General features: G+C 33.9%; 1 protein-coding gene and 1 long non-coding RNA gene across 4 annotated transcripts in view; one reads left to right on the top strand and one right to left on the bottom strand.

The window, feature by feature from the left end:
- The window catches only part of LOC107452124 (uncharacterized), a 37,426-nt gene extending 12,382 nt beyond the window's left edge, over positions 1 to 25,044 (top strand). Inside the window, exons 1-3 of one of the 3 annotated variants that reach the window (XR_011636648.1) lie at positions 21,368 to 21,479; positions 21,574 to 21,607; positions 24,604 to 25,044. Coding sequence is in view for 2 of the 3 variants with exons in the window: in XM_016068440.3 (XP_015923926.1) it covers positions 105 to 620 (516 nt within the window). In the remaining variant the exon portion in view is untranslated. Of the gene's footprint in view, positions 1 to 104; positions 3,372 to 21,367; positions 21,480 to 21,573; positions 21,608 to 24,603 lie in introns of those variants that run through there. The other 2 variants (XM_071180131.1, XM_016068440.3) reach the window with 2 other exon arrangements.
- On the bottom strand, positions 13,338 to 17,425 carry LOC107452134 (uncharacterized). Its single transcript, XR_001585161.3, has 2 exons — positions 16,979 to 17,425; positions 13,338 to 13,898 (listed from the first exon to the last, which is right to left on the bottom strand). It is a non-coding gene; the product is annotated as an uncharacterized lncRNA (long non-coding RNA).
- Positions 25,045 to 25,567: the final 523 nt, after the last annotated feature.

Genomic DNA, 25,567 nt, shown 5'->3' with positions numbered 1-25,567 from the left:
ATAGGGTTAGCAGGCCACCGAGAAATAATATTCTATGATTCTAATTAAATAAAACATTTAAGAATCAATAAATAAAACTGCATACATTTTTACTGTACTTACAGATTGCCCAAAAAGTTATTGCAAAAAAAGTAATAACATTAGAGGTGATGGAAAAAGTTGTTGGAAAATCGAAATCCTTGCTTAGAAAGAGCCAGTCCATGAATAATGAAATTATGCCAAAAGTATCGTGTATTACTGATACTCAATGGAATTTCGTCATATACTACGCTATTTTTTCTGTTTTTGTTATGGTTTTTATATATTTAAAATATTTCAATATCGTGCATATTCCACCTTTATATTTCCACGTCAAAACATATGCTGACATAATAACCTGTTGGTATCCAATTGTTAGATGCACTTTTGTCAGACTTGTTTTTTTACCACACGCCCTCAATTTTGTGTATAATTTTTTCAAATATAAATTTCTTGCACGTGAACTTCTTTATCTCTTGAGAGCCGGTTGCGATGCTGTCAAATCTTTTTTCTGTTACATTTTAAACTTTCGGCATTTCAAAACTCTGACATTTCCAAACAGAATTTTCCCATCAAGTTCAGGCTTTACTCAGAAATATTAAACTGTCAAAGAGCTATTCAATGCTTTTTAATTTTAAAAAAAATCCTATTTTTCAACCATTATTTTAAGGCATCTAGCTTTTTTTATATTATGAAATTTTCAAGATATGTTCCATGATCCTTAACCCTTTCGTTACGGCAATCCGCTCCGCTGAAGTGACGCCAATGAACGATGTGCATCTTGCGTGTCGGTAAACTGATGTTCGGAGTCTCTTAATTAAGTCTTGCATAGCAATGAATTTGGTGATTTTGCAAGAAATGCAATCGACCCACGAAAGATATTAAACGTACTCAATATATGCTTTTTTCACTCTGACTCCAGCTAAATACGGTACTCATACACACAGATAGTTGCGTGGATGCCGGCTATATACGGTATTCGTACACACAGATAGTCGCCTGATGTCCGCGAAATACGGACCTCATACACACAGATCATCGCGTGGATGCCGGCTAAATACGGTATTCGTACACACAGATAGTCGCCTGATGTCGGCGAAATACGGACCTCATACACACAGATCATCGCGTGGGTGCTAGCTAGTTATGCCTGCTAAATACAGAGTGTAGCGTACTTTTGGGGTACGATTTGGAAAAAAAATATACATTGAATAACATCTATTGCAATGATTGGATTTCCTTAACAATTATTATGTTTAAAAAGTCTACCTCATATAAGCTAATTAATTAGTGCAGATAATATTTTAAAATTCAAAATCCTTTAAAAAAAGACGCATTTTCTCTGAAACAAAAACTTTTTTTTCCCCAGACAGGTTTTGATTTTTGACTATCAAAATATAAGTAGAGGTAGCAGCAAAGTGAAAAATATGATCCCAATGATTGTTAAAGAAATCAGTTGTAAGTTTAGGCCTTTTAATGCTAGCCTCTCTTTTTGCATATTTTGTCATATCTGTCCCCGAAAATTTCATATTCATTTCAATTTAATAATGATGGATTCATTCAATGTTCAATTCAATATTTGAAAAATTTCATTTCAATTTCGCCATATCTATCTTGGGAAGTTTTTAAGTCAATGGAAAAATGTTTACCAACAATTATGAATTCGCTCATCCCATTATCGATGTAAAAATAGATTTGTATAAAAAGAAGGGGAAAAAAGATTATGCAACAAATAATTATTTTTAGTTATTATTTTTTGAATTATTTCATTTAATAGTGGGGGGGGGGGAAATTTGAGATTTACACAATTTTACACCACTAATAGTCGGCCAGGTGGCCTAGTGACTAGCGTGCCTGAGAGCGAAGTCAACGGCTGTGGGTTTAAATCCAGCTGAGGGCATGGATGTTTCTCTGTGTATTGTCGGATAATGATAAATGAGCAGCACTTCTTAGTAGCATCTTCTAAGCCAAAGTTCAGTGCCTGTCGTTATCATTAAAAAAACATATTATATTATACAATGTGGTTTTAAATGACTAAGCACAAAATTTTGAAAGAAATCAGTTAAATAGTTTCTGAGTGATAATACTAAAAGAAAAGCATTTTTAAACCTTTATTAACTTAATACAGTTACCTGATGTTTGCTACCTCAGCAAGTTAATCTTTAGGTGCCAGCTTGAATTTAGTAAAGGAGAAAGAAAGGACTTATAAACTGCTAACTAAATAAGCAGTACAAAAATTTTGACGTAGTTTCTTTTTTTTCTTTTTTATACAAAATTGAATGAGATCTAAATTAAATTAATAAGACAGGTGAATAAGAATGTATAAAAATAATATTTATTGTTAAATACCTTGGGTGAAGCTTGGGTAAAATTTCAGTTCATTTGTAATTTCAAGGTCCAGCACCTGCATTTCTCTTCTCCTCCATCCACATTCCTGCACTCCCAAGTTTCTCTTTGCTGTTTTTAGTTCATTGTTGGTACAGCTCTAGTTTTTAGTGGTAAAAGTCTAAGAAAAAAGCCTTTTATCGTACAATGTCTTTGGGCTTTCATGCCAAAGTTCATCTACACATATTTGAGTTTTAAATGTTAAGATGAAAGCTGTAAAGCAAAAAATACATGTCAATGCATGGTCGGGCACAATTTTTTTTCAATTACTATAACGGTGTGTTTTTCTTAAAATACCTGATGACATTCCTTTTTGGCTCTCCAAATTCAATGAATGTTTTTCTGATAATAATAATAAAACACTTCTCTTATATCTTTATAAAAAGCAACTATCCTGTCAATGAAATCAAAAAATTTAAAAATTCAAAAATACCTTATTTGCCAATTTTTTTCTTTAAAAAAAAAAAAAAAAAAACTGGCAAATATTAGCATTTTTGTATCATAAAATGGCAAGCAATTGCATTTTCATCTCATACTTCATCAAATTTTAAAATGTTTGTTTTGAGTGTCTTTATTTTCTCATGAAAGTGCAAAAGAACATTTTTTAATAAAATAAGATAAAGGAAACGCATTCACACTTCCTAAGCAACATTGTAAACACAAAATAGTCTGTTAACAGACAACAACGTTTGTTGACAGACATATTCTGTTAACAACTGTCATTATTGATGAACTGTCATTACTGGTGAGTTCATCAGCTGTCATTTTTAATGATTTTATCGTTTTCTTTTATTATTTCAAATTGATTTATTAATGTTCTAAAAGTGTTTAGATAATAATTCTTTAGAGATTTTGCATATAAAAAAGAAGCAAAAGCACATTTTTAAAATAAATTTTGAATATTTTAATCTCACGCCATTTTTCTAGTTCCATTAATCTTTATAAATTAAAATAAATGTGGAGAAATATTTTTGTTGTAGTTTTTTCTCTTCTCTATTTATTGTGAGTCCATCGTTAAGACACAGTTCCCAGCAGAACTATCGAAATCAAGCATCACTGACTGCTGTCAGTGTGCGGGGTGGGATGGGGTAAACATTCGGATCATTATGCGAAGGGACAGAGGGTGCGCGGTATTGGTCCTCGTTAAACTAGTCAACTGTAAATTGATCGACTTCGCAAGCAGGTGTCGGGCTCCCAAAGTGGGGGTGTCATCCAGTGGTTATTTAAAAAAAAAGGGCAAATTACGCAACTAACATTGCTATCTAAGCAAGTGAAGCATTGTTTTCTATGTATTTTTTTCACGTTGAATCGATAAAGATTATAGACAAATCAATCACACAAATAGTTCAAAATTTTAAAGGGTTTTTTGGTTTAAAAAATACTTTTTTTGGACATGTACTTATGTACGCTTTTTGCATTGCTATGTAGAAACTATGTATCTAAGATATATATTTCGATGTATTTATGTTAAATTGATTGTCATCAAACAAGAAATAATAAGATAAATAGTTAATTAATTGTAAGAGTTTTGTGTACAAAAAGTACAACTTTGTACTTGCACTTATATACGCCTCTGATGCTGTTAAACAGACGAGTGAGGTACCCTTTCCTATGTATTTTTCTTATTTAATCGAATGAAAACAGATGCAAATTAAAATTAATAATGTTTCAAAAAGTGCAACTTTTTTATATTAAAAAATACTTCTTTTTGTATTGTACTTATTATAGAGAAATTCCTTATAATTTCAATAATATTTATTCTCTCGACTTGAATTTTATTTGATTTAAATCACCATTAAAAAGTACATAGAAAAATGTACCTATATGTTCAGATAGTTTCTAGACAACAGTGTAAAAAATGTACTCAAGTACATGTCGATAGAAGTACTTTTTAAAAAAGGCTTTCAGCTCACAAATTTTTCATTTTATTGACTCGTGTATAATTTCATTCGATTAAACGTGAAAAACTACGTAGGAAACAATGATTCATTTGTTTAGATAGCAAGGTCCGATGCGTCAACAGGCACAAATACAAATTTGTACTTTTTGTATATAAAACCCACATAACTTCTATGGTGTTGTAGTTCATTTACGTCGCACTAGAGCTGCACAATGAGCTATCGGCGACTGTGTGGGAAACATCCCTGAGGATGATCCGAAGACATGCCATCACAATTTTGATCCTCTGCAGAGGGGATGGCACCTCCTCTTCGGTAGCTCGACGATTTGCAAGCGAAGTCGAGCACTTTACTGTAGAACAGTTTAACGAGGACCAATACCGCACTCTCTCGGTTCTTACGCAACCAGTGATGCTTGACTTCGGTGATCTGCTGGGAACCGTGTCTTAACGACCAGTACTGACAAGCGAGTGTGGAGAAGGAGAACTAACTCTGAACTCTACAGGATATTCAGAGAACCGAACATTCTGAAGTACCATAAGATCCAGCGCATGAAATGGGCCGGACACATTGTAAGAATGAACGATGACAGAACAACTAAAAGAATCTTTTTGGCAAAGCCAACTGGAGTTAGAAAGAGAGGCAGACCCCGACTGAGATGGGCGGATTGCCTCCAAAGGGACTTTACCACAATCAAGGTCAGAGACTGGAAAGCCGTGAAACACAGAAGAAAGAACTGGTGCAGTCTTCTTGAGAAAGCCATGGTCCACCCAGGACTGTTGAGCTACTGATGATGATGATGATGAACGACCAGTACACTGCGGCACCCACTTAACTCCTAAATTATTGGCCCGATCTTTTCATCTTAAAAGAAATTCTATTCTTCCCCACAAATCTTCCTCAAAAACGGACCGAAGCGGGAGTACCATTCCCTCTGCGAATCTAAATTGCGATGGCATGTCCTCAGGGATGTTTTTCAGACCGTCGCCAATAGCCCATTGTGCAGCTCTAGTGCGACGTAACTGAACAGCAGCAACAACCTCATAAACGGGAGAAGCGTACAGGTGAGAATAAGGGAGTTTTCCGATTTCATTTATAATGATATAACAAAGTTTTCTACCAAAAATATATACTTTTGGTATTAATTTTTCAGAAGAAACATCTATTTTATTGCCTTAATTACTTGAGTAAAATGTATTTCATCGATACCGTAAGAAATTGTGCTTGCTTCGAATTGTCGTTACGACGAGTTGTTCCTACGACGAAATGTCTTCACAACGAATTGTGCTCACAACGAATTGTGCTTACAACAGAATGTCTGTGACTTTTGCAGTGTGCACTGCGAAATACCGCTTTGACGAATAGTGAGTGATGATTTATTCGCTTATTGGATTTACGTACATTCGCAGGCTTGTGTGCTCAATTAAGACTTATAAACCTTTGTCAAATAGAAGGACGAATAGAACAATGCAGAGAATGACAGCACGGAAATACATTCAGGGCATTGGAACCCGCTACCTCCACGCTTTGCACAGCGTTTGGCGGGCGATACGAGTCGACCAGGGAGGCCCCAGTGAGTGATGAGTTGTCGCTAAGACGAATTGTGAGTTGCGAATTGTCGCCACGACGAATATACGTGGCGAATTGATGCAGGATCAATAAAATATGTCAGTAACACTTTTTAGAATTAAAAAAAATGAAATCAAAGACATAAGACTTGAGAATTTATTAGAAAGTTTTGTGTTTTTATTCAATTGCACAAAATGATAGTATTTTGATTCATTAACATAAATTCGGGCAATCTTGTTTTTAATCAATAATAATTATTTAACAAGCTTTATTGAAGAAAAAAAAACTGAACTTTAAAGTTACAAGTCACAAAAGTATTAGCACAGTGCGGTATCGCCCGCCAAACGCAGTGTGAAGCGTATAGGTTGTGGGTTCGAATCCCACCCTAACCCTTTCGTGATATCCTTCACTAAATTGTTCTATATACTCTTTTACTTGACAAGGGTTTATAAGCCTAAATTGAGCAAACAAGCCTACAAATGTATGTAAGAGATCACCCATCAGATCACCGAAGTCAAGCATCACTGGCTGCGGTCAGTGTGCGGGTGGGTGACCACTTGGATCAGTCTGCGTAGGGTTCGAGGGTGTGCGGTATTGATCCTCGTTAAACTGCTCTACTATAAAGTGCTCGACTTTGCGTGCAGGTCGTCGGGCTACCGAAGTGGGGGGGGCAATCCCTCTGCAGAGGATCAAAATTATGATGGCATGTCTTCGGATCATCCTCAGGGATGTTTCCCAGACCGTCGCCAATAGTCCATTGTGCAGATCTAGTGTGACATAAATGAACAATAACAACAACGTATGTAATTTCAATATAGCAATAAATATTTATCGCAGTATGATCGCACAGAAATAAACAAATACCTGACGGAGACAATTATAAACCTTAGAGAATTAACCATTCAAATCTACAATATCAACTAACAGTTTTCTTTCTGTGTCGCTGGTGGACGCAGTGCCTCGTTGTGAAAGGAGAAACTTCTAAATAAGCGTCATAATGACGTCAGAGTTTATTATCCTTAACTATTATTGTTCATCGTTGCTACCCACAAAGAAATATACATATGCTCTAACATTAGAGTGCTCTTTCACTCTAAAGTTAGAGCAAATAAAAAAGCAGCGGGTTTCTTTTAAATGTGTGACAACAATGTCATTAACGGTTTCCTTGCCTGACGAAGACTCCGATCGTTCAAAATGGTAGCTGGTGCACGCTAAAATCTGTCAATGTTACAAAGTCCTTCAAGTTCCCATAATAAATCAGTATCTCTGGGGGTACTGGATTGAAGATTGATCGCGCTCTGGTTCAGGTCAAAATTACGATCTATGGAAGAATGATTTGTTAATGTGTCCTCTCTGTAAAACGGGATGTCGCGTATGTACACTCTGTAACAAAAAAATCGACGCATCAAGAAGGAGTTGTCCGATTGAAACGAAAATTGATGGATAGGAAGACAATGTACAGAATAGTAAATGATTAAAATTTCAGAACAATTAAATAATTTATTGCAGAGTTACAGTAACAAGTTCAATAAGGTGTTGACCCGTCTCTAGCCTGGATACAAGCTGCCAAACGGCGTGGCATAGACCGATAAAGCTCCCGGATGGTCTCTTGCGGTATTTCCTGCCAAATTCGATCCAATTGTCGAACGAGGTCATCAACATTCCGTGCCAGATGCAATCGCCTTCCCATGATATCCCAGACATGCTCGATGGGAGAGAGATCTGGTGATCTGGCAGGTCAAGGAAGAGTTTGACAAGCTTGCAGACAGTTAATAACAACACGTGCCGTATGTGGTCTGCCTTTGTCCTGCTGAAAAACCAGCCCAGGGCGCTGCAAAAGGAACGGTAGCAAAACAGGTCTCAGGATGTCGTCGACGTACCGCTGTACAGTAAGTATACCTCTAATGACGACCAAAGGAAATGGTGCCACAGACCATAATGCCTTGTTGAGGGCCGGTGTGGCGTGCAATAGTGAAGGCAGGATCCCCCCTCTGCCCTGTGCGTCTCCAAACACGTTTTCGATTATCGTCAGCACGCAGTTGTTAGCGGGATTCGTCGCTAAAGACTATACATCCCCAGTCGGCATCATTCCAGCCTGATCCAGCCAGAACATTCATGCATACGAAATTTCAAAGCAATCGGATGATTGCTTCTTGGTGCGTCGATTTCTTTTGTTATAGAGTGTATATTGTCTCCAGATCATCCTCAGGGATGTTTCCCAAACCGTCGCCAATTGTGCTGCTCTAGTGCCTCGTAAATAAAAAAGTGTCAAAGTAACTGAATTGTGCTGTCTGATATTCTACTCGACTGGCTCAGCGGTTAAAGAAACGGTCACCAGTCCAGAGGGGTTTGGGTTCAATCCTCGACTCCGCCGAGACCTACCGAGTACATGCGATACCGAGCCCTGAGCAGTACCGTCGGTACAGGGATAGAAATTTCAAATTTTTTCTTTGAATAAAGATGATTTGCAAATAGCATCCTGATGTTTTGATACATGCTGAAACTTATTTTCGCAAATTCACCGTAAAATGTCGCACAACATGTTTTTCAATTACGATAAGCTACATTAATCAACAAATACCGCTACTATGATTTCTTTGTTTTCTTACTTATATCTGATACGATACTCTACTTTCAAAGATAGCTCGTAAGGTCCTTAAAGTACTGTAATGGTGGCGCAAAAACTTAAGAGATAAAATATACAATTTCATTAACTCAAATCTGGTCTCAAAATTTTAAAGTTAAAGATAACTTCATAGCTACAATATTGATACTACGATTCTCTTACTTTTCTAAGGACCACATGAATCCTGTTAAAATATTAAAATGTATAAGTTTACATTTACGAGAGTAAAATCCCTATCAAAATAATAATCAAGGTCCAAATGTAAAATTCTTTTTGATTCAGTTTCTTGGGACTATTCATTTAGTAACACAGTTTATAAAATTACTTCACGTGATATTGAAATAAGTTTTAAGCAAGATAAAGATATAGTTTCTTAGATTAAAAAAAATAATTAATCACTACTTGCTTAAAAAATCAATGCAGTACTATTTTTTCTTTGCTAGCATTAATAACATTTTTTAAAATCTCAAAAAGATTCCGCTGACAATTGAATTTTTAAAAGTCGACTGTGAAAAAGAAATGTCCCCCAGACACCAGAAATCAAAATTAAGTTGTTACAAGTTATTAATAGTTGTAATAACAAGATTTTATTCTTAGCTAGGAGGCAATAATTCTAAGCTTTTTTTTAAATGAAAACTTGAGAATAACTTAAAAAGGAATTTTACTTTAAAGGAGAACCTAAATTAAAGTTCTAAAAAAGATTGATTAGTATATTAATGAAATAATAAATGTGGCAGGGTAAAGAATAATATTTTTAAAAATGCAAAAATTTAATTAAATAGTTCTGCGAAACACGCGAGGATAGGTAATTAAAAAATTTATTTTAAGGTTAAGATGATATGTAAGATGTTGAGAAATTTTAAGATGCTAAGAAATGCTGACTGCGTATTCGTATTAATAATTGTAAAATATATATTGAAGATATTGATGTATACATTTTTAAAAATGTATGCATACGTATGCTTATTATTGAAACTGTATCAATTATTAAAAAAGCAAACTAAAAAATAAAATATAATCTTATTAAATATAATCATAATTTGATGTATAATCACATTCTATCAGAAACATGCTTTTATAAAACTCGACATTAGTTGAATAAAATATTTTTTATTCTATAAAATGTTTTATTCAAATTTTTTAACTAAATTGCAATAATTTTTTAGATGACTAAAAAAGAAACATAGTATTTTATAATTTAAAAAAAATTTAAAAAAAGATTAGCAATCGGTTATTAGCGAAAAATATATGAATGAAATTTTAAGCTACGCGCGCATAAGTCTTTGTAAGTTAACCACATTTAAATATTAATCGCCCCATATTTTTTCTTTGTCAACAAATTATTTTTGAAAAACAATTAATTTCGATTTTTCTCTGCTTCTACTAAAAAAAAACAGTTGACACTTTAGATTTTTCAATAGAAAAATATTTAGATTTATATTGTATAAAAAATTCATACCTCATTCAAAATTTTTTCATCCTCAATTAAATTAAGTAATTAAAAACTACTTATTAAAAATTACTTTTTGCATGAAATTATCTTTGGGTAAATGGGTCTTACGAGTGAGTGCAATTTTTTTAAATTGCTTTATTAGTTTTAAAAATATGACTAAAAGTGAAATTAACATTAAGGGGTCCAAACTTTTGAATAGCTCTCCTGACCAAACTATGGGGACCACATTCCCCAGATTGCGGCTACCCCCTATATTTTGAAGATGAAGAATCCAAATATGTAAAAAAATATATATGCTTATTCAGAGAAAGTACATTTTTTTGTTAAGCCTAAATGATTTGTCCAGATTAAAATTTTTTTTATGTATGAGCATACGACATGTAGTATGAAAGAAAAGCTAACACTCTGAATAATTTTTTAATAACCCAATTTCAACTAAGAGTTAATAGTCTTAATGATCTGAAGGCTTAACCCACAGAAGATATTTTAAGTTACGTAATCAGACACTAAAACGTCCTTTCTCTGAATAAACATGATTTTTTTTTCGACGGATTCAGATTTCCAACCCTCCCCCCCCCCAAAATATATGAGTTAGCTGGGAGTAATAGTGGACAATCTGCAAAATAGTGTCCCCCGTGTTTGGTCAAGAGAGCGATTTAAAGTTTGAGCCCTTTAATGTTAATTTCACTTTTTGTGTATTCCGTCATATCTCAGGAACACTTACACCGAATCAAAAATATTTTGCACGAAATTATAAAATTTATTTATTTAAAGACAATTTCATGTAAAAAATGGTTTTTAATAATTGTTTTTTGATTATTTAACATAACATGTAAAGGCCTGGTTTCTTAGGACAGGACGCCGTCAGCTGGAAATCAGCGCTAACCTCTGATTGGTCCATTTGTGAGTTTGATAGTATACGTCATCGAGTTCAAGATGAGCGTTCGATGACGTACACTATCAAACTCACAAATGGACCAATCAGAGGTTAGCGCTGATTTCCAGCTGACGGTGTCCTGTCCTAAGAAACCAGGCCTTATTAGTCGAAACATTTTGAATTGTAAGGAATAAAGAATTTTGCACTATTTTAACCGACGTAATTTTAAATAAACAACTGATTCTGTTCAGAGTGTGAATCAGTCAAATGTTTGAGTCATCTAAGTTACAAAAATCATATTTTTAAAATTTGACTGGATCGGAGGAATTGGGAGTAAATTCGCTTCTTCAAAGCAAAATACGTAAATAAATAAATAATAAAAACAAGAAATGCTTTGCCAGAAAAGTTACGTTTTCATATCAGATTCCATAACTTAATAGTTAACAGTAATCTATTAGCATATTTAAGGCTTAGGCCCTCGAAAACCTAAGATTGAGTCCTAGTTCTAGTAAACAAAAATCTGATCATTCAATCAAAAATTTTTCGTCTGAAAATCTACATCTATACATAATAATAAACGCGGCTGTGTGTGTGTCTGTAATCACAATATATCGCCCCAGAAGCCTCACCCAGGCACGAAACTCGTCACATAATTGTGTTTTGACATAATGAAGAAGTACATTTTTTTTCTTTTTCAAAAATTTGGATTAGTTTTTTAGTTATCAGTCATTTTGTAAGAAAATCTATTCTTTTTCGTCTTTAAAGAGCCATATTCAAAAAACTATTAAAAAATGCATATACTTTTCTCCACTCTTATAAATGTATGCTAATGCGAACCTTACAATTGAAATATTAATTTTCGACAACTTAAACCAATAATATACGAAGGAATTAATAATTTAATTGTAAGGTTCGCATTAGTTTACATTTATCAAAGTGGAGAAAAGTTTAACTTTTGTATTAAAAATGTGGCAACATATTCGATACGTAAATAGAACGCTTCGCTTTGATATATTTGTCGCTGTTCATAATTGTTATAATAAGTTTTTCTTCTTCTTTCCACGCTCTATTTTTTTTTTCTTAAGCGAAGACGATAATTTTTATAGCGATATAGAAATTGATACCATAAAAAATTAATTCGTTTTCGTGTTCTTTTCATGTATTTCAAGCATTTTAGTTTTTTTTTCTTAAGCGTTGTAGCTATATAATACATAAAATAGGAATTTAATTGTTTTTGAAAGAACGATCACACTTACCTTGGATCTCTTTGGTTTTTCTATTCTTTATTTTAACAGTTTTTATTAAATGTAATTTGTTATTTTCAGAAAGTTTCAGTTTGTTAAAATTGCAGGACAGGAACACTTTAATTGTCCACTAATCTTCAGATTTCCTGCTACGTTTCAAAAAACTTTATTTGTGAAAACCTTTAGCAGGGGTCTGTTTAGAAGAAATTTGGGTCCGTTAACGTACCCTTCACAAAGTATTTTTTCATAAAAACGGACCCTTCACAAAATATATTTTCATAAAAAAGGACCCTTCACAAAATATTTTAACTTAAAAACGGACCCTTCACAAAATGATTTTTCTTTTAATCGGACCCTTCACAAATTTGTTCATCTTCATTATTGTTTTGTTAATCGAATAAACCCTTCCCGGGAAGAAAGATGTAAACAAACTAAATTTTTTCTTCCGCAGTCGCTTCTTCCTTCATTCGTCCGAAAAGAATATTCTGCGTTCAGCAGTATAGGCTAAATACCAAATATTTATATGTTGCATCGCTAATTTAGTAGCTGCAATTGCTCTTTATTTTTTTGAATTTAATTTTTTTAATTATAATTTTACAGTGTTCAGCATAATCTTGTATGCCTTTACAATTTAAAAACTCCTTGAATTTTTTTTTTTGCAATAACGGACCTTGTTTGCACAAATTCGCAAAAACGAACCCTGGTTGATAGAATGTGACTTAACTAGGACTGGGCGATATTAGAAATTATATATCGTGATATATCGTCAGTTTTGCATCGCGATATAGCGATGTATCGCGATANAAAAACGGACCTTTCACAAAATGTCTGGACAGACCCCTGTTTTGCGTGGTGGACAGCTGGCCGCCTTAGGCGGCTAGTTAGTAATACAATCAGCCATCCTATGACCGTGTGAAGATGGGGATTTTGTTCCGTAATGATTATGTTAAAAAAAAGTAAACAAAATTTCAGGTTTAGTTGTTAAATTGGATTAAACATTGTAAAAGGTATACATGTTGTACTCTGTGTCTATTTCCTTAAATGCTCATTTTAAGTTTTGTTCAGATTAAAAAGCTCCCCAACCTGATGTTCTGTCAACCCGATATTTAAGTTTTAGCAAAACGTGTTTTACATGTTTTTACATGCTTTACATTACATATTTGAATGTTTTACTTGTTCTACTACCAAGCGCTATATATTTACTCTAAATCTAGATTTTTAATTTAAGTGAACATGAAAACCTAAGAAATTATGGACATAGTCGATATTTTACTAGAAAGTTATATTTATTTAAAGAACAAACAGCTTGCAAGTAAGCATTAACAGCAACATTTTAGAATTTTTTTTTTAAATATTTACAGTAGCATTTGTAACATAATAATCGGGGAAGGTTTCATTAGTTTCGAGATTTTCTGAACAATTACAAACTTTATGTCGAAGGAGGCAGTGTGCTCCAAAAGATGATAAAACAATGCAAATCGCCATGAACACGAGCACACTAACAAGTCCCGTGTAAAAGCACTGCGATCGCCCTACACAGAAACACGAGTTGCGGTCTGTGGACCTATTTTGTGACGTTTCTTGCCTAAGATTTCTCAGCTCTACTTGATCGACAGGGTCAACCTTGCTGTTCCGAAGACGATGAGTTCTGCTAAATGAAGTTTCTTGGGATTGTAGTGAGGTGGTACTTAAAATAAGTTCTGGAGCTCGACCATCTACAGAATCTTCAGAATAAAATGGTTGATATGACGGAGAATCATCAAACTCTTCACTCTCCCCATGCACCCTCTTTTTCAAGCCAGATGATGTTCCCGCTGTTGCCATGATACTAGAAAAATTGAAGTTTCAAAAACAAAATTATTAATATAAAATTTTGGAAACAGAAGACCAATAAATGAATTAAACTGGTTCCGAGGTATAAAATTACTCTAATGATAGCTTAAAAATGAGCATATTTAGAGAAATTTTTAGCAAAAAAAATTTTTGGGAAATTGTCCTGCCAAAAAAAATTTTTTTTTCATAGCTGCAAAATGATATTATTCGGACAATGCTGGTTTACAGGTTGCGCAATTTTAGACAATACTGGTTTGTAGCTAAAACTGTTTTGGACAATGCTATTTGTGATAAGGTTTAGAGCTACAATTCGAATTTTAACTTTTTCAATAAGCTCTTTTTTACTTATTTTGAGTATTTCGCAATAAATAAACGCAAAAGATTAAAAATCACTTCATGGTTTATCTTAAATATTTTATTATAAATTATTACAAAAAAAAACACTTTTTTAGACTTATTTGAAATTATTGCAATTATTGAAAAGATTTCATGGGCCTTTCATGGCTCACTTTAAATATCTCGAAATTGAAAATTTTGTTTTAATTTTATAAGCATCGTTTAACAGTCGACCCAACTTTTGAGTTCATGACTACCAATGTTCAACTCCGTAGTCTTGAAATTTGGAATCCAATCCAGAAGAGAAGAGAACTCCTGGGAGAACTTTGTTTTCGTGAAATTTTTTTTAATAGAATTAACCTGCATTTGTGTTACATGTCGAGGGAAAACATCAAAAATCTCCCACGGTAAGCCTGACGGCAAGGATACTCTAACCCAGGATCCGTCTACGACTAAGGACAGTTTATGTCAGCACTGGTATTCAAACTAGTGTCAAATCATTGGGAGGTGAGCCCTCTATCCCCAGAGCTACCAGACTCACAATTGATAATTGCAAAAAACTAACCTATTCAGGAAACTGAACCATATCGAAAAATCCTTTTTCAGATGCTCACGCTCCAAGTGCATACGCATGCACTATGTCGTTTTTTTTTCCTATTAAGGCTGATTATATTTGAAATTTCAATTAAAATCATTGATTTAATTAAATAACTCTGAAATTTACATAATATGTAATAACATTGATAGTACCTAAATATACTGTAATAAATCTTTCGGGATATTTAATTTTTAAAAAAAATTGCAAAGCTGACCCAAAACATACAAAATACTATCTATCATAACCGCAAACTGCCAGCAAGTCTTAAATTCACATAAACTAATAAATATTAAAAATTGAAATAAAACATATATATATCATAACCGTCGTTGAACAGCTGACCCAAAAATTGGGCTAACGACTACTAATATTCAACTCCGTAGCCTTGTAATTTTGAACCCAATCCGGAAGACAAGAGAATTCCTGGATGGAGTATCAGGAGAAATTTGCCTTCGGGGGAAAATTTTGATAGAGGTAACCCGCATTTGCGTTGCATGGAGAAGACCACGAGAACCTCCCACGGTTTGCCTGACGGTAAGGGGACTCTAACCCATGCTCCGTCTACCACTGAGGACATTTCACGTCAGCACTGTGGTCGCTGCAAACCGGGTGCAGAATTCGTATCGACTGAGATAATATGTGCGATATAGTACAAAATTAACGATCGACATTAGTCACCACAAGGCAAGTAAATGTAAATAAAATTTAATCGCCATCCGATTGCCCCTTTTTTCGCCGAAAAGGCAAATGAGCTTTGAAATGAATGTTTTCAATTTCTGTTTTTTTTATTGCTCGGAAACGCTGAAACCAGGGGCCCCCCATCAGGGGGGAAGGTGGGCGCATGATGCGCCCACTTAAAGCTTGGGGCGGGGGGATATTTACACTAAGTAAAACGAATAGTTTGGGGGGGGGAATTTAGACGAGGGAATTTTTTTTTTAAGTACATGAATTAAAGAAGCAACTGGCAATGCAAGTAAAGTAGCACTATTTCGAACAAGCTAACATGGAAGGGGGAAGTTAGCAAATTTTTTTTGTGGGGGGGGGATGAATGCGCCCAACAGCTTGGGGGGAATGAGGGCCACTGGCTGAAACCATTACCGGATCGCTCAGGATATTTCAAGCTGATTCAAAACTTTAGGGGGACTGAATTTAGATTTCATACATTTCATTCAAATTAAAGTCCATTTCATAGTGCTTTTTTTTTAATTTAAGTTATGGCGGATAAAAACTAAAAGTTAAATAATTAATATAATTTCATTGTTATGATTACAATTACTTCTGGATTTATTTTTTGGAACGAATCTTTCTTAATAAACATAAGTTTCAGGTTGCATTATTGATCCAAAACTCAAATCCTAAATTTTGTAAGTTGAAAATGTTATGTACAATACTTAAATCTTACATATTTTCATTTGGAGAGAGCAAGAAAAATTTTCTTCGTTTTTGATATTAACTCTGTAGTATTTACCACATTTTGAGAAATGCTTTACATTAATAATGTAGTTTTTTTTAAACGGTTTAGAATTTTCAATTATTAAAAAAGTGCCCGCTATTAAAAAATTAACTACTGGCCATTGGCAGGTTACGAAATTTTCTAATTTTGCCTCGTAATATGTAATTACAGTCGTGAAAGGGTTTAAACTCATTTTATTGGTTCTATATACAAAGCTTAATATAATAAAAAAATTATTTTCCTTTTAACTAAATTTAAAGTGCAAAATTATCAATATTAAATAATTGTTATAGCATTAGAATATTTTGCAGGAATTAACTAGTCGCGATGGAATTTATTTTCTTTTTTGAATTTTTCAACGCTTAGGAAACAAAACCTGTATTTTCGTTACAAACGAAACTCCAGCGAAAGTTTAAACACTCTAGCTAGTCTGGGAATGTTTGAATTTTAATTCACTTATATCCGAATTTTTTACTTACGAAACTTTTTTACTTACTTTTTTTTAACTTTCTATAAACTTATACTTTTTTAGGCAATTTTTTTTTCTTCCAGTAGGTGTACGAAAAGTTTGATCATCCCCGCTTTATGTCAACATCTACTTACTACTTAAGATCTTCTTATACTAAACTAATATTCCAAGTATCAAAAATGATATGTTTTTGAAAAAAATCTCTAGAACAATACTTACATTGATTCAGGATAAGTAAAAAGCAGCCTTCAAAATGGAATTGGGTGATGCGGCTTAACATTCGATAATAATTCAACAAAAACAAGTCAATATTCGACAGTCAATAATTTGACAAAAACAATGCTTATACCTTTCTATAGTAGTAAGATTTTGTAGTTGTAGTTGTAGTTCATTTACTTCGCCCTAGAGCTGCTCAATGGGCGATTGGCGACGGTCTGGGAAACATCCCTGAGGATGATCCGAGGACATGCCATCACAATTTTGATCCTCTGCAGAGGGATGACACCCCCACTTCGGTAGCCCGAAGACCTGCACGCAAAGTCGAGCACTTTATCGCAGAACAGTTTAACGAGGACCAATACCGCACACCCTCGGTCCCTACGCAGACTGATCCAAGTGGTCACCCACCCGCACACTGACCGCAGCCAGTAATGCTTGACTTCGGTGATCTGCTGGGAATCGTGTCTTAACGATCAATCCACTGATCAGACCTATAGTAGTAAGAAGATGTGTGCTACTTGCTTATGACCTCTAAAGAATGAAAACTGTAACTGGCTGCTAGAGTTATCTTCTTCCACGAAAAGTTACGATGCTTAGAGGTAGTGGGTTAGATACCCATTGTAGCCCTGTGTGTATCCACTTTTTGATTTCCTCCCTTAGTTTATGCTTATTCGTATTTCAATTTGGCATGATACAAACCATTTTGTTCCGTGTCTGTTCGTAGAATACCAATTCCTGGGCACTATAAGCTATGAAGGATCTTAGCCTTACTCACTACTCCAAACTTTTCGATTCTTAACTTTCTTTCTATACATCCCGAAGAATATTCATATCTTTTTCTTTACGCGAAGTCGTCCCGCAGTGGACTGATCGTAAAGACAAGGTGGTTCCCAGTAGATCGCTAAAGTCAGAGGGCCTCAGGGATGTTTCGCAGATCATTGCCATTGTGCAACTCTAGAGTGACTTAAATAAAGTACCTACCATCTAAATGTTAATTGTTAATCGCAAATTTATTTTATCACATCGACAAAATCAATCTCAAACACTTTCGCTTGCAGCAAATACAACTGACGCAAGCGATAATTTGTTAATTGTTGTTGCGAATGATTTTGTTAATGTGATAAAATAAATTAAAACTGCCAGAAACCATAAATCACTGTTTCCTATCATCAAATCAAAACATTAGTTAAAAATTTTTCGGACTTCTATGGCTAAGGAGGATTTTGCCAAACGCTCTAAAGCGTGGAGGTAACGGGTACGAAACTCTCCGTAAATCTCGGTGTAGTGTTGTACTGTCCTTCTCTGAGTTTAGCAATATCGTCGGGACACCAGAAAAGGGAAGCTATCCTCTCTGCACCGGATCAAAATTCTGGAGGCATGTCTTTACTGATCGTCACAAATAGCCCATTAAGCAGCTCTAGTGCGACGTTCTACTACTATTATTCAATTGAGAAATCTCGTCTTCACTTTGATAGGAGTTTATAAGCTGTTTGTAATAGACACAAAAGCCTGCATATTTATGTACATGAATAAATATATAATATTAAAATAAAAAATGTGTGTCTATGTGTTTTTCTTATAATATCTCAACCGTTTGTGCAAGCGTCCTGAAATTTTCAGAGAGGGTAAAGGGCCAATTTTAGCTCCCGAACATAAAAATCATTCGACGTTTAGAAAAGGAATTTTTTTTTCATTGACTTAAAGCTTGCCATGCATAAAAACTATACTACAGGTGTCTTTTCAAAAAAGAAAAAAAAACTTAAGAATTAAATCTGGATTACTTCCTAGACTGTAGTTTTCATTCAAAGATAAAAAAATTATTGAACATTCTTAGATATTAGATATTTATTCGTCAGATCAGATAAAATCAATGGTTATAAGTAAACCACGTCAAAAAAATTTAGTATTTCTAAAATATCTGAGCAACGTGTTTTTTGCTTTGCTTATAGTTATGGTTAAATTATATATGTTTTGCTTATATTATAAAAAGGTTAAATTAAAGTACTGAAAATATTAAAAATGTTATAAGTGTTTAAGTTCCCTTAAACTAAATGATTTGAAATTAATTTTATTTGGAAAAAAAGCAAGTTGTCTTCTGAAAAGCATTGTTAATTGAAAAATGGTACCAAGTTATTTAAGAGAAGCGTAAAAAAATCACTATAATATTGAGGCCAACGGTGCTCAATTAATTTTGATAATAGGTTCCATTTATTTTAAACTAAAAAGCAATGTACTAGAAAGCAAAGCTAATGAATATGATGAAATGGTGCTTAATCGTTTAGAGAACCATAAGAAATCGCTATACTATTCTTAACGCCATTGTTGGTAGTAGGGACTTTCAGTATTATGGTAAATGGAGCAATATTTAAATATACATTGTGGAAAGGAATTTTGCACGGGACCTCAAAGGATAAATACTAGAGAAAACCACTTCATTGTATTAAATTTTGACTATAATGAGTTCGCCTCAAGCAACAGCATCATGCCAAATCATACTGAAGTAACTCTTTCTTGTGATGGGATGAACTGCTGAAAACGTGTTTTGTTTAGTCTAATAGCGTAAAACCATCGAGGGAGCAAACTATTATATAAATATGAAAATAATAAATGGAATTATTTTATCTTTATTAAATGAGTTAAAATAATTCATGTCTTTTAGTTTTTGTGCATGATTTCGTAGTGTTGTTAAATTAATATTAAATGGAGCACTTTCGCAAGCTTAGACGTAAAGATTAGTCGAAAGTAGTAAGGCTGAAGTCTTGCGACGAATTTTAACGCCTAGCGCCATCTCTGCTTAGCTTTTCACGATCAACCACCCATATAACAAAAATGTTTTCTGAATTGGAGCTTTATCACTATCTCACCTCCTCAAATTTACGAAAGTAATTCTTTATATGACGAAACTAGACTGTCAAAATATTTCTTCACTTTTGACGGAATTCGTTTTTCTTCAAGAAGTGAAGACAGTTGTTTCGTCACTTTGACGAAATATTCGCTGCGAGCATTGTAAGTATTGTTACTAGAAAACGGTTTCATCAAAAACAAACAAAATGTCGTAGATTTGAGAATCCATTATTTTTTCAAGTGTAGTGACCGAAAATGGAAAGGTTGAATTACAACCGAATCACGATATGATAGAATGATATGAATAACGATGATAAGAAATAAGAGCAGTCTCACCAGACACCCTATCTAAAAAAACGGGGAATCGAACCTTGGCCCAAGCTGTGGTAGGTGAAAAGTTAACCAGATTGGGCGACAGCATAAATCACAGAAGAATTTCATTGAGTCGTCATTCAAGAATAGAACATTCACATAGAATAGAACATCCAAGATTACAGCAGGAATGGAACCTTTTTACCTCTAAACTTCATTGCGTTTAAAGGAGGATCGTCGACAGTTACAGTCTTCATTCCTATGAAAATAAAAACAAGTTAACACACGCCCTCTTACCCTTTACATGTTCCCGCAGTGGACTGATCGTTAAGACAGGATACTCAGCAGATCACTGAAGTGAAGCATCACTGGCTGCTGTCTGTGTGTGGGTGAGTGACCACTTGGATTAGTCTGTGTAGGGACCGATGAAGTGCGGTATTGGTCATCGTTAAACTGTTCTATCGTAAAGGGCTCGACTTAGCGTGCAGGTCATCGGTCTACCGAAGTGGGGGTGCCATTCCCTCTGCAAAAGATCAAAATTGTGATGGCATGTCATCGGATCATCCTCAGGGATGTTTCCCAGACAGTCGCCAACAACAGTCCATTGTGCAGCTCCAGGGTGACGTAAATGAACTGAAACAACAACTCTTTCCATGAATTTCATTTTTTTTTGGTCCCACAGTGATCGTTAGGACATGGTTCCCAGCAGATCACCGAAGTCAAGCATCACTGGCTGCGGTCAGTGTGCGGGTGGGTGACCACTTGGATTAGTCTGCGTAGGGACCGAGGGTGTGCGGTATTGGTCCTCGTTAAACGTTCTACAGTAAAGTGCTCGACTTCGCGTGCAGGTCGTTGGACTACCGAGCGGGGGTGCCATCCCCTCTGCGGAGGATCAAAATTGTGATGGCATGTCTTCGGATCATCCTCAGGGATGTTTCCCAGACCGTCGCCAATAGCCCATTGTGCAGCTCTAGTGCGACGTCAATGAACAAATCAAATCAATCAATTTTTGGGTGCCTCCCTGGCAGAGGGGTATCCTCCGCCAAACCCTGTACAAAGCGTGGAGGCAGCGGGTTCGAATCCCGCTGTTACTCTGGATGTATCTTCGTGCTGTAATTCTCTGTATTGTGCTATCTGTCCATCTACTTTACAAAAGCTTATAAGCCTAAATTGAGCACACAAGCCTTCAAGTGTATGTAAATCCAATAAATAATGAAGCACTCAATTTTTTGGCTGTCTTAAAAGGGCCGTAAGGCCTCAGACGCCCAGTTCCACTACAACGAACGAACGAACGATTTTGGCTGTCTCTCCTATTGTGCTATCTGTCCTCTTCTACTTGACGAAGGTTTATAAGCCTATTTTGAGCACACAAGCCTGAAAATGTATGTAATTGCAATAACCAACTAAAAAAATAACTAACTCAATTTTTTTCTTCTTAGTGAAGTTGGTGATATCTGTCCTGAATAAAATATTGTAAGTATTGTTATTTTTGATTTTTTAAAATCTCAGTTAAGTTTGTAATAACTATAGATATCTGTATATAAACACATTATCTTTAAATATGTTTAAAAATAATAAATTTTTATTTTATGAATCATTATGGTAATAGGTCAGAGCTGATTCTTTTTTGTTATTAAATACGCCGTTAAAATGTTAAACCTTGGTAAAAGGATGCATAAAAGCAATTTTCCGAAAACCATTTTAATTAAAAGTTTTTAGATTGTATTACTTAATGGTAAGAATCTACCGTATATGACAGGAAAGCAGCGGTTGAAAATCGGACAGCTTATTGAGCTTCTCTTTATAAATATATATATATATATATACATTCACCTTTCAAAATACTTGAATTAATTTGAACCTTATCATTCTGGTGGTATTTCTGTTGCATGTTAGGAACTTATTTCTGTTTATAACCGATTTAATAACTTTAAAACTCGGATATTGAGAAAAATTCAATTAGGTTTTCTCAAATACAATTTTATTTTGTTTTGTTTTAATTTTTAGTAAAATCATCGCATTGATATAGTTTATATTTTTGTTAATGAATTTCTCTTTGATATTTCATTAAAAAAAATTTGCAAATGCCGTTTTGTTAAAAATTTTAAACGTAACGGACAGTGGAAATTTAGAGTTATCAGATGTTGATTAATCACACTTTTAAGAAAGTCGGATAAAAACTGAAGAAGTTAAGTTCCACCGCATAGTGGTACAAAAAACCTAAATCTTGGAAGAAAAAAAATTTGTACCTATTTTAAGATACAAAGCAAAAAACTGAAACAAAATATGCTTGACATTTTCAATTTTTTTATATAATGAACCGAAGGGATGTATGAATACAATTTAAAATATATTATTTTTATTATAAATCGAGCACTTTTAAATCTATTCATTTAAATTAAATTTTTACTTCTTAATTTTTACTTTTTATACGTAGATAAGTTATTATACGTAGATAAGTTATTATACGTAGATAAGTTATTATACGTAGATAAGCCTATTTACGCTGCAGAGCCTGCACAATAGGCTATTGGCAATGGTCTGGTAAACAACCTTGAGGGCAATTCGAATATATGTTATATACTCAATGTAGTTCGAAAACATGAAATAGCCTGAAGATGACCTGTTCTCGGAATAAACTTGGAAATATACAGATAGATGTCTGCCGTTTTTGCTTATGAAATTGTTTGCATAAACAAAAAATAAAGTTTAGGCTTGTCATTTCGTTGAATATTTTTATTCAAAGAGTAGTTCTTTAGACGGTATGAGCAAAAAAGTAACTATGAATTGTGAAAGGGGTGACTACAAATAATATACTTTATTTAAAAAGCTGGTGGCATTATAAGAAAAATGTGTTGTCAAAATGTTTTATTGGAAAGCAAGAAAGGAGTCAACACTGCTTCAGGTGACTCGTTTCTGCAAGTTTACTCATAAAACCACTATACCTGGTGAAGTGTCATTTTATTAGTGGCTTATGTAAATTAATATTTACTCTGTACAAAAGAAGTACCCTAAAAATGGCACCATAACGAGTTAAGGAAGCATTTGTAGAAAAGTTGTTATAAAACCACTAGAAAATTGCAGACATCAAAAAGTTTTTAAAATTTAAACCGAATTAGTTTTTTTCTTTCTATGAAGAAATCTGAAAGTGGCCAGGCACAGTTAAGTTAAAATCGAAAAGATTTCTGAATCTGCATGAATATGTAGTCTAAGACTTAAATAAAGTCTTTATTTCATTTCTAAGTTACAAATTATTAATATTTTAGCTTGCTAAAAATAATTTATAGAATTCTTTGTAGGGTTTTGTTCGAAACCAGTCACCACCAAGTTTTAATTATATTTTAATTCAAAAGATTAAGTGATGTTATTCGCAAAGTTGCAACAGAATATTTTGTAACCAAAAGCCATATTTTAATCCCAAAAAAATAAAAAAAAGTTCTATTTATTAAGCTAATACTTAACTATTCAGTTTTTTGCCTCTTCTGTAAAATTAGTTCAGTTAGAGATGACCGGTTTTTGAACTCTTTGATTCAATTGAGAATAAAGATAGCCTGGTTGATCGGGCCCATGTGCAAGAGATAGTGAGTTCGATCCCCTCTGACCGAAGATCCCAGTGCACAAAATGGTCACTGGTGCACGCGAAATTTGGTGACACAAAAGTCCTCCATGTTCCCATAATGATCAATACCTCAGAGTACTGGATCCGAAATTGATCGTGCTCTGGTTCAGGTCAAAATTACGATTTGCGGATAGGTGCATGTTGTGTGAATGTGTCCTCCCACATGGGATGTGGTCTCCGGATCATCCTCAGGAATGTCTCCCAGATCGTCACCAATAGCCCATTGTGCAGCTCTAGTGCATCGTAAGTAAAAAAGTGTCGTACCGTATCAGATGAGAATAAGTGCAAAGTTTGATTTTAACTAAGGTGTTAATTTGTTTTAGTATTCTTCAAAAGCGCCATTAATTTTAAAAAACAATGAAAATCATAACTTTAATAATGGAGTAGAATAAGAAAAATAAATATTCCAAATAAATACATTTAAATTAGGGACATAAAAATATTTTATAGGAAAAAATACCTTTATATACTTCTATCAATTTTATCCTGGGGACAACCAAAAATGTATTGAAGTTAATGTGGGAAATTTGGATTCTACCAGGTGGTTATATGGCCAATAAAAATTCATAGACTCCAATGGCATTAGACCATTATGTTTTTATGCTGTTTACAGGGTATTTCAAAAGTCATTGGCAAAAAATTAAGGTGATATAAAGCATCAGACATTTTTCACCGCGCAATGCGAGTGCAGAGATGACATGACCATTTGTTGCTGTGTTTCTAACAGTTTTGAGCATAATTTCGAAAAGCTGATCAATACCAATTTATTCATTATTTTCTTTTTTCACCCCGTACGAAAAACGAATATTCAGCTAGTATAATATAAATAATTTTGAGTTTCTTGTTTCAGTTGTCTAACATCATGCCTACAGAAGATGTGCCAAGAGAATCAATCCAAGAGGAAGTTGGAGTCGGTTATAGAAGAATGAGATTGAATACAGACCAAAGTGCCGAAATCAACCGAAGCAGAGATGTGTGGAAAAACATAAAGATTTCTGTTAAATTGGGAAGAAATTGTAGTGACATGGCACTTTATTCTTTTATTTTTATATTAGTTGTCGGTTTGATTATCTTGTCCTACTATGGTATTGTTTGTCTTTACAAGCATAAGGAGCCTTGTATTTGCACTAACGAAACGTCTCTAGTAAACGAAACGTATTCATCCCACGAAACATTGTCAGAAGATTACATTTATTTTGCAGTCTCTAATTTCTAAATGTTGATGTTTGCATTGCCACAGTTGTGTCAAATATTTTAACTGTCTTAATTAAAAGTTTATTGTTAGTATCAATTCTAAGTGTTCCTTGTCTACATAACCAACCACACCCACCCATAAAATCGGTGACAATACAAATTTCTTAAATTGCAAAGGCATCACCCAGGATATCGGAATATAGTATAACAGTTTTCGATTGCTGTCAGGGAATTTTATTAGTCACATGCTTGGATCCAGTTTTCAATATTTTTTTTGCTTCCATTAACATAAAATTAATAAATCTGAAGAGAAATGAAAATTGTGAGAATTAAAGTTGAAGCAGAAACAAACTTAGAGTACATGAATAATAATTTATGAACTCTTAGAAGAATTTATGAAATCTTAAAGCATTAATTTTCAAAAATTAAAAAGAATCATAAAGGTATTGGCAAAAAAGGATTAAGAAATTTTTTAAGATTATTGATTAAAATATAATACCGTACATTTTTAATATAATTATATTAAAATTTCATGCATTTTAGGAAAAATTTCATTTTCATAAATAGAAAAATTGCCTACATTGATAGGTTTCATTTAATTATATATATTCCAGTGTTCA

Source organism: Parasteatoda tepidariorum, chromosome 4 (genome assembly GCF_043381705.1).
Source record: "Parasteatoda tepidariorum isolate YZ-2023 chromosome 4, CAS_Ptep_4.0, whole genome shotgun sequence".
NCBI classification, from domain to species: domain Eukaryota; kingdom Metazoa; phylum Arthropoda; class Arachnida; order Araneae; family Theridiidae; genus Parasteatoda; species Parasteatoda tepidariorum.
This window is presented reverse-complemented; position numbering and strand designations above follow the sequence as displayed.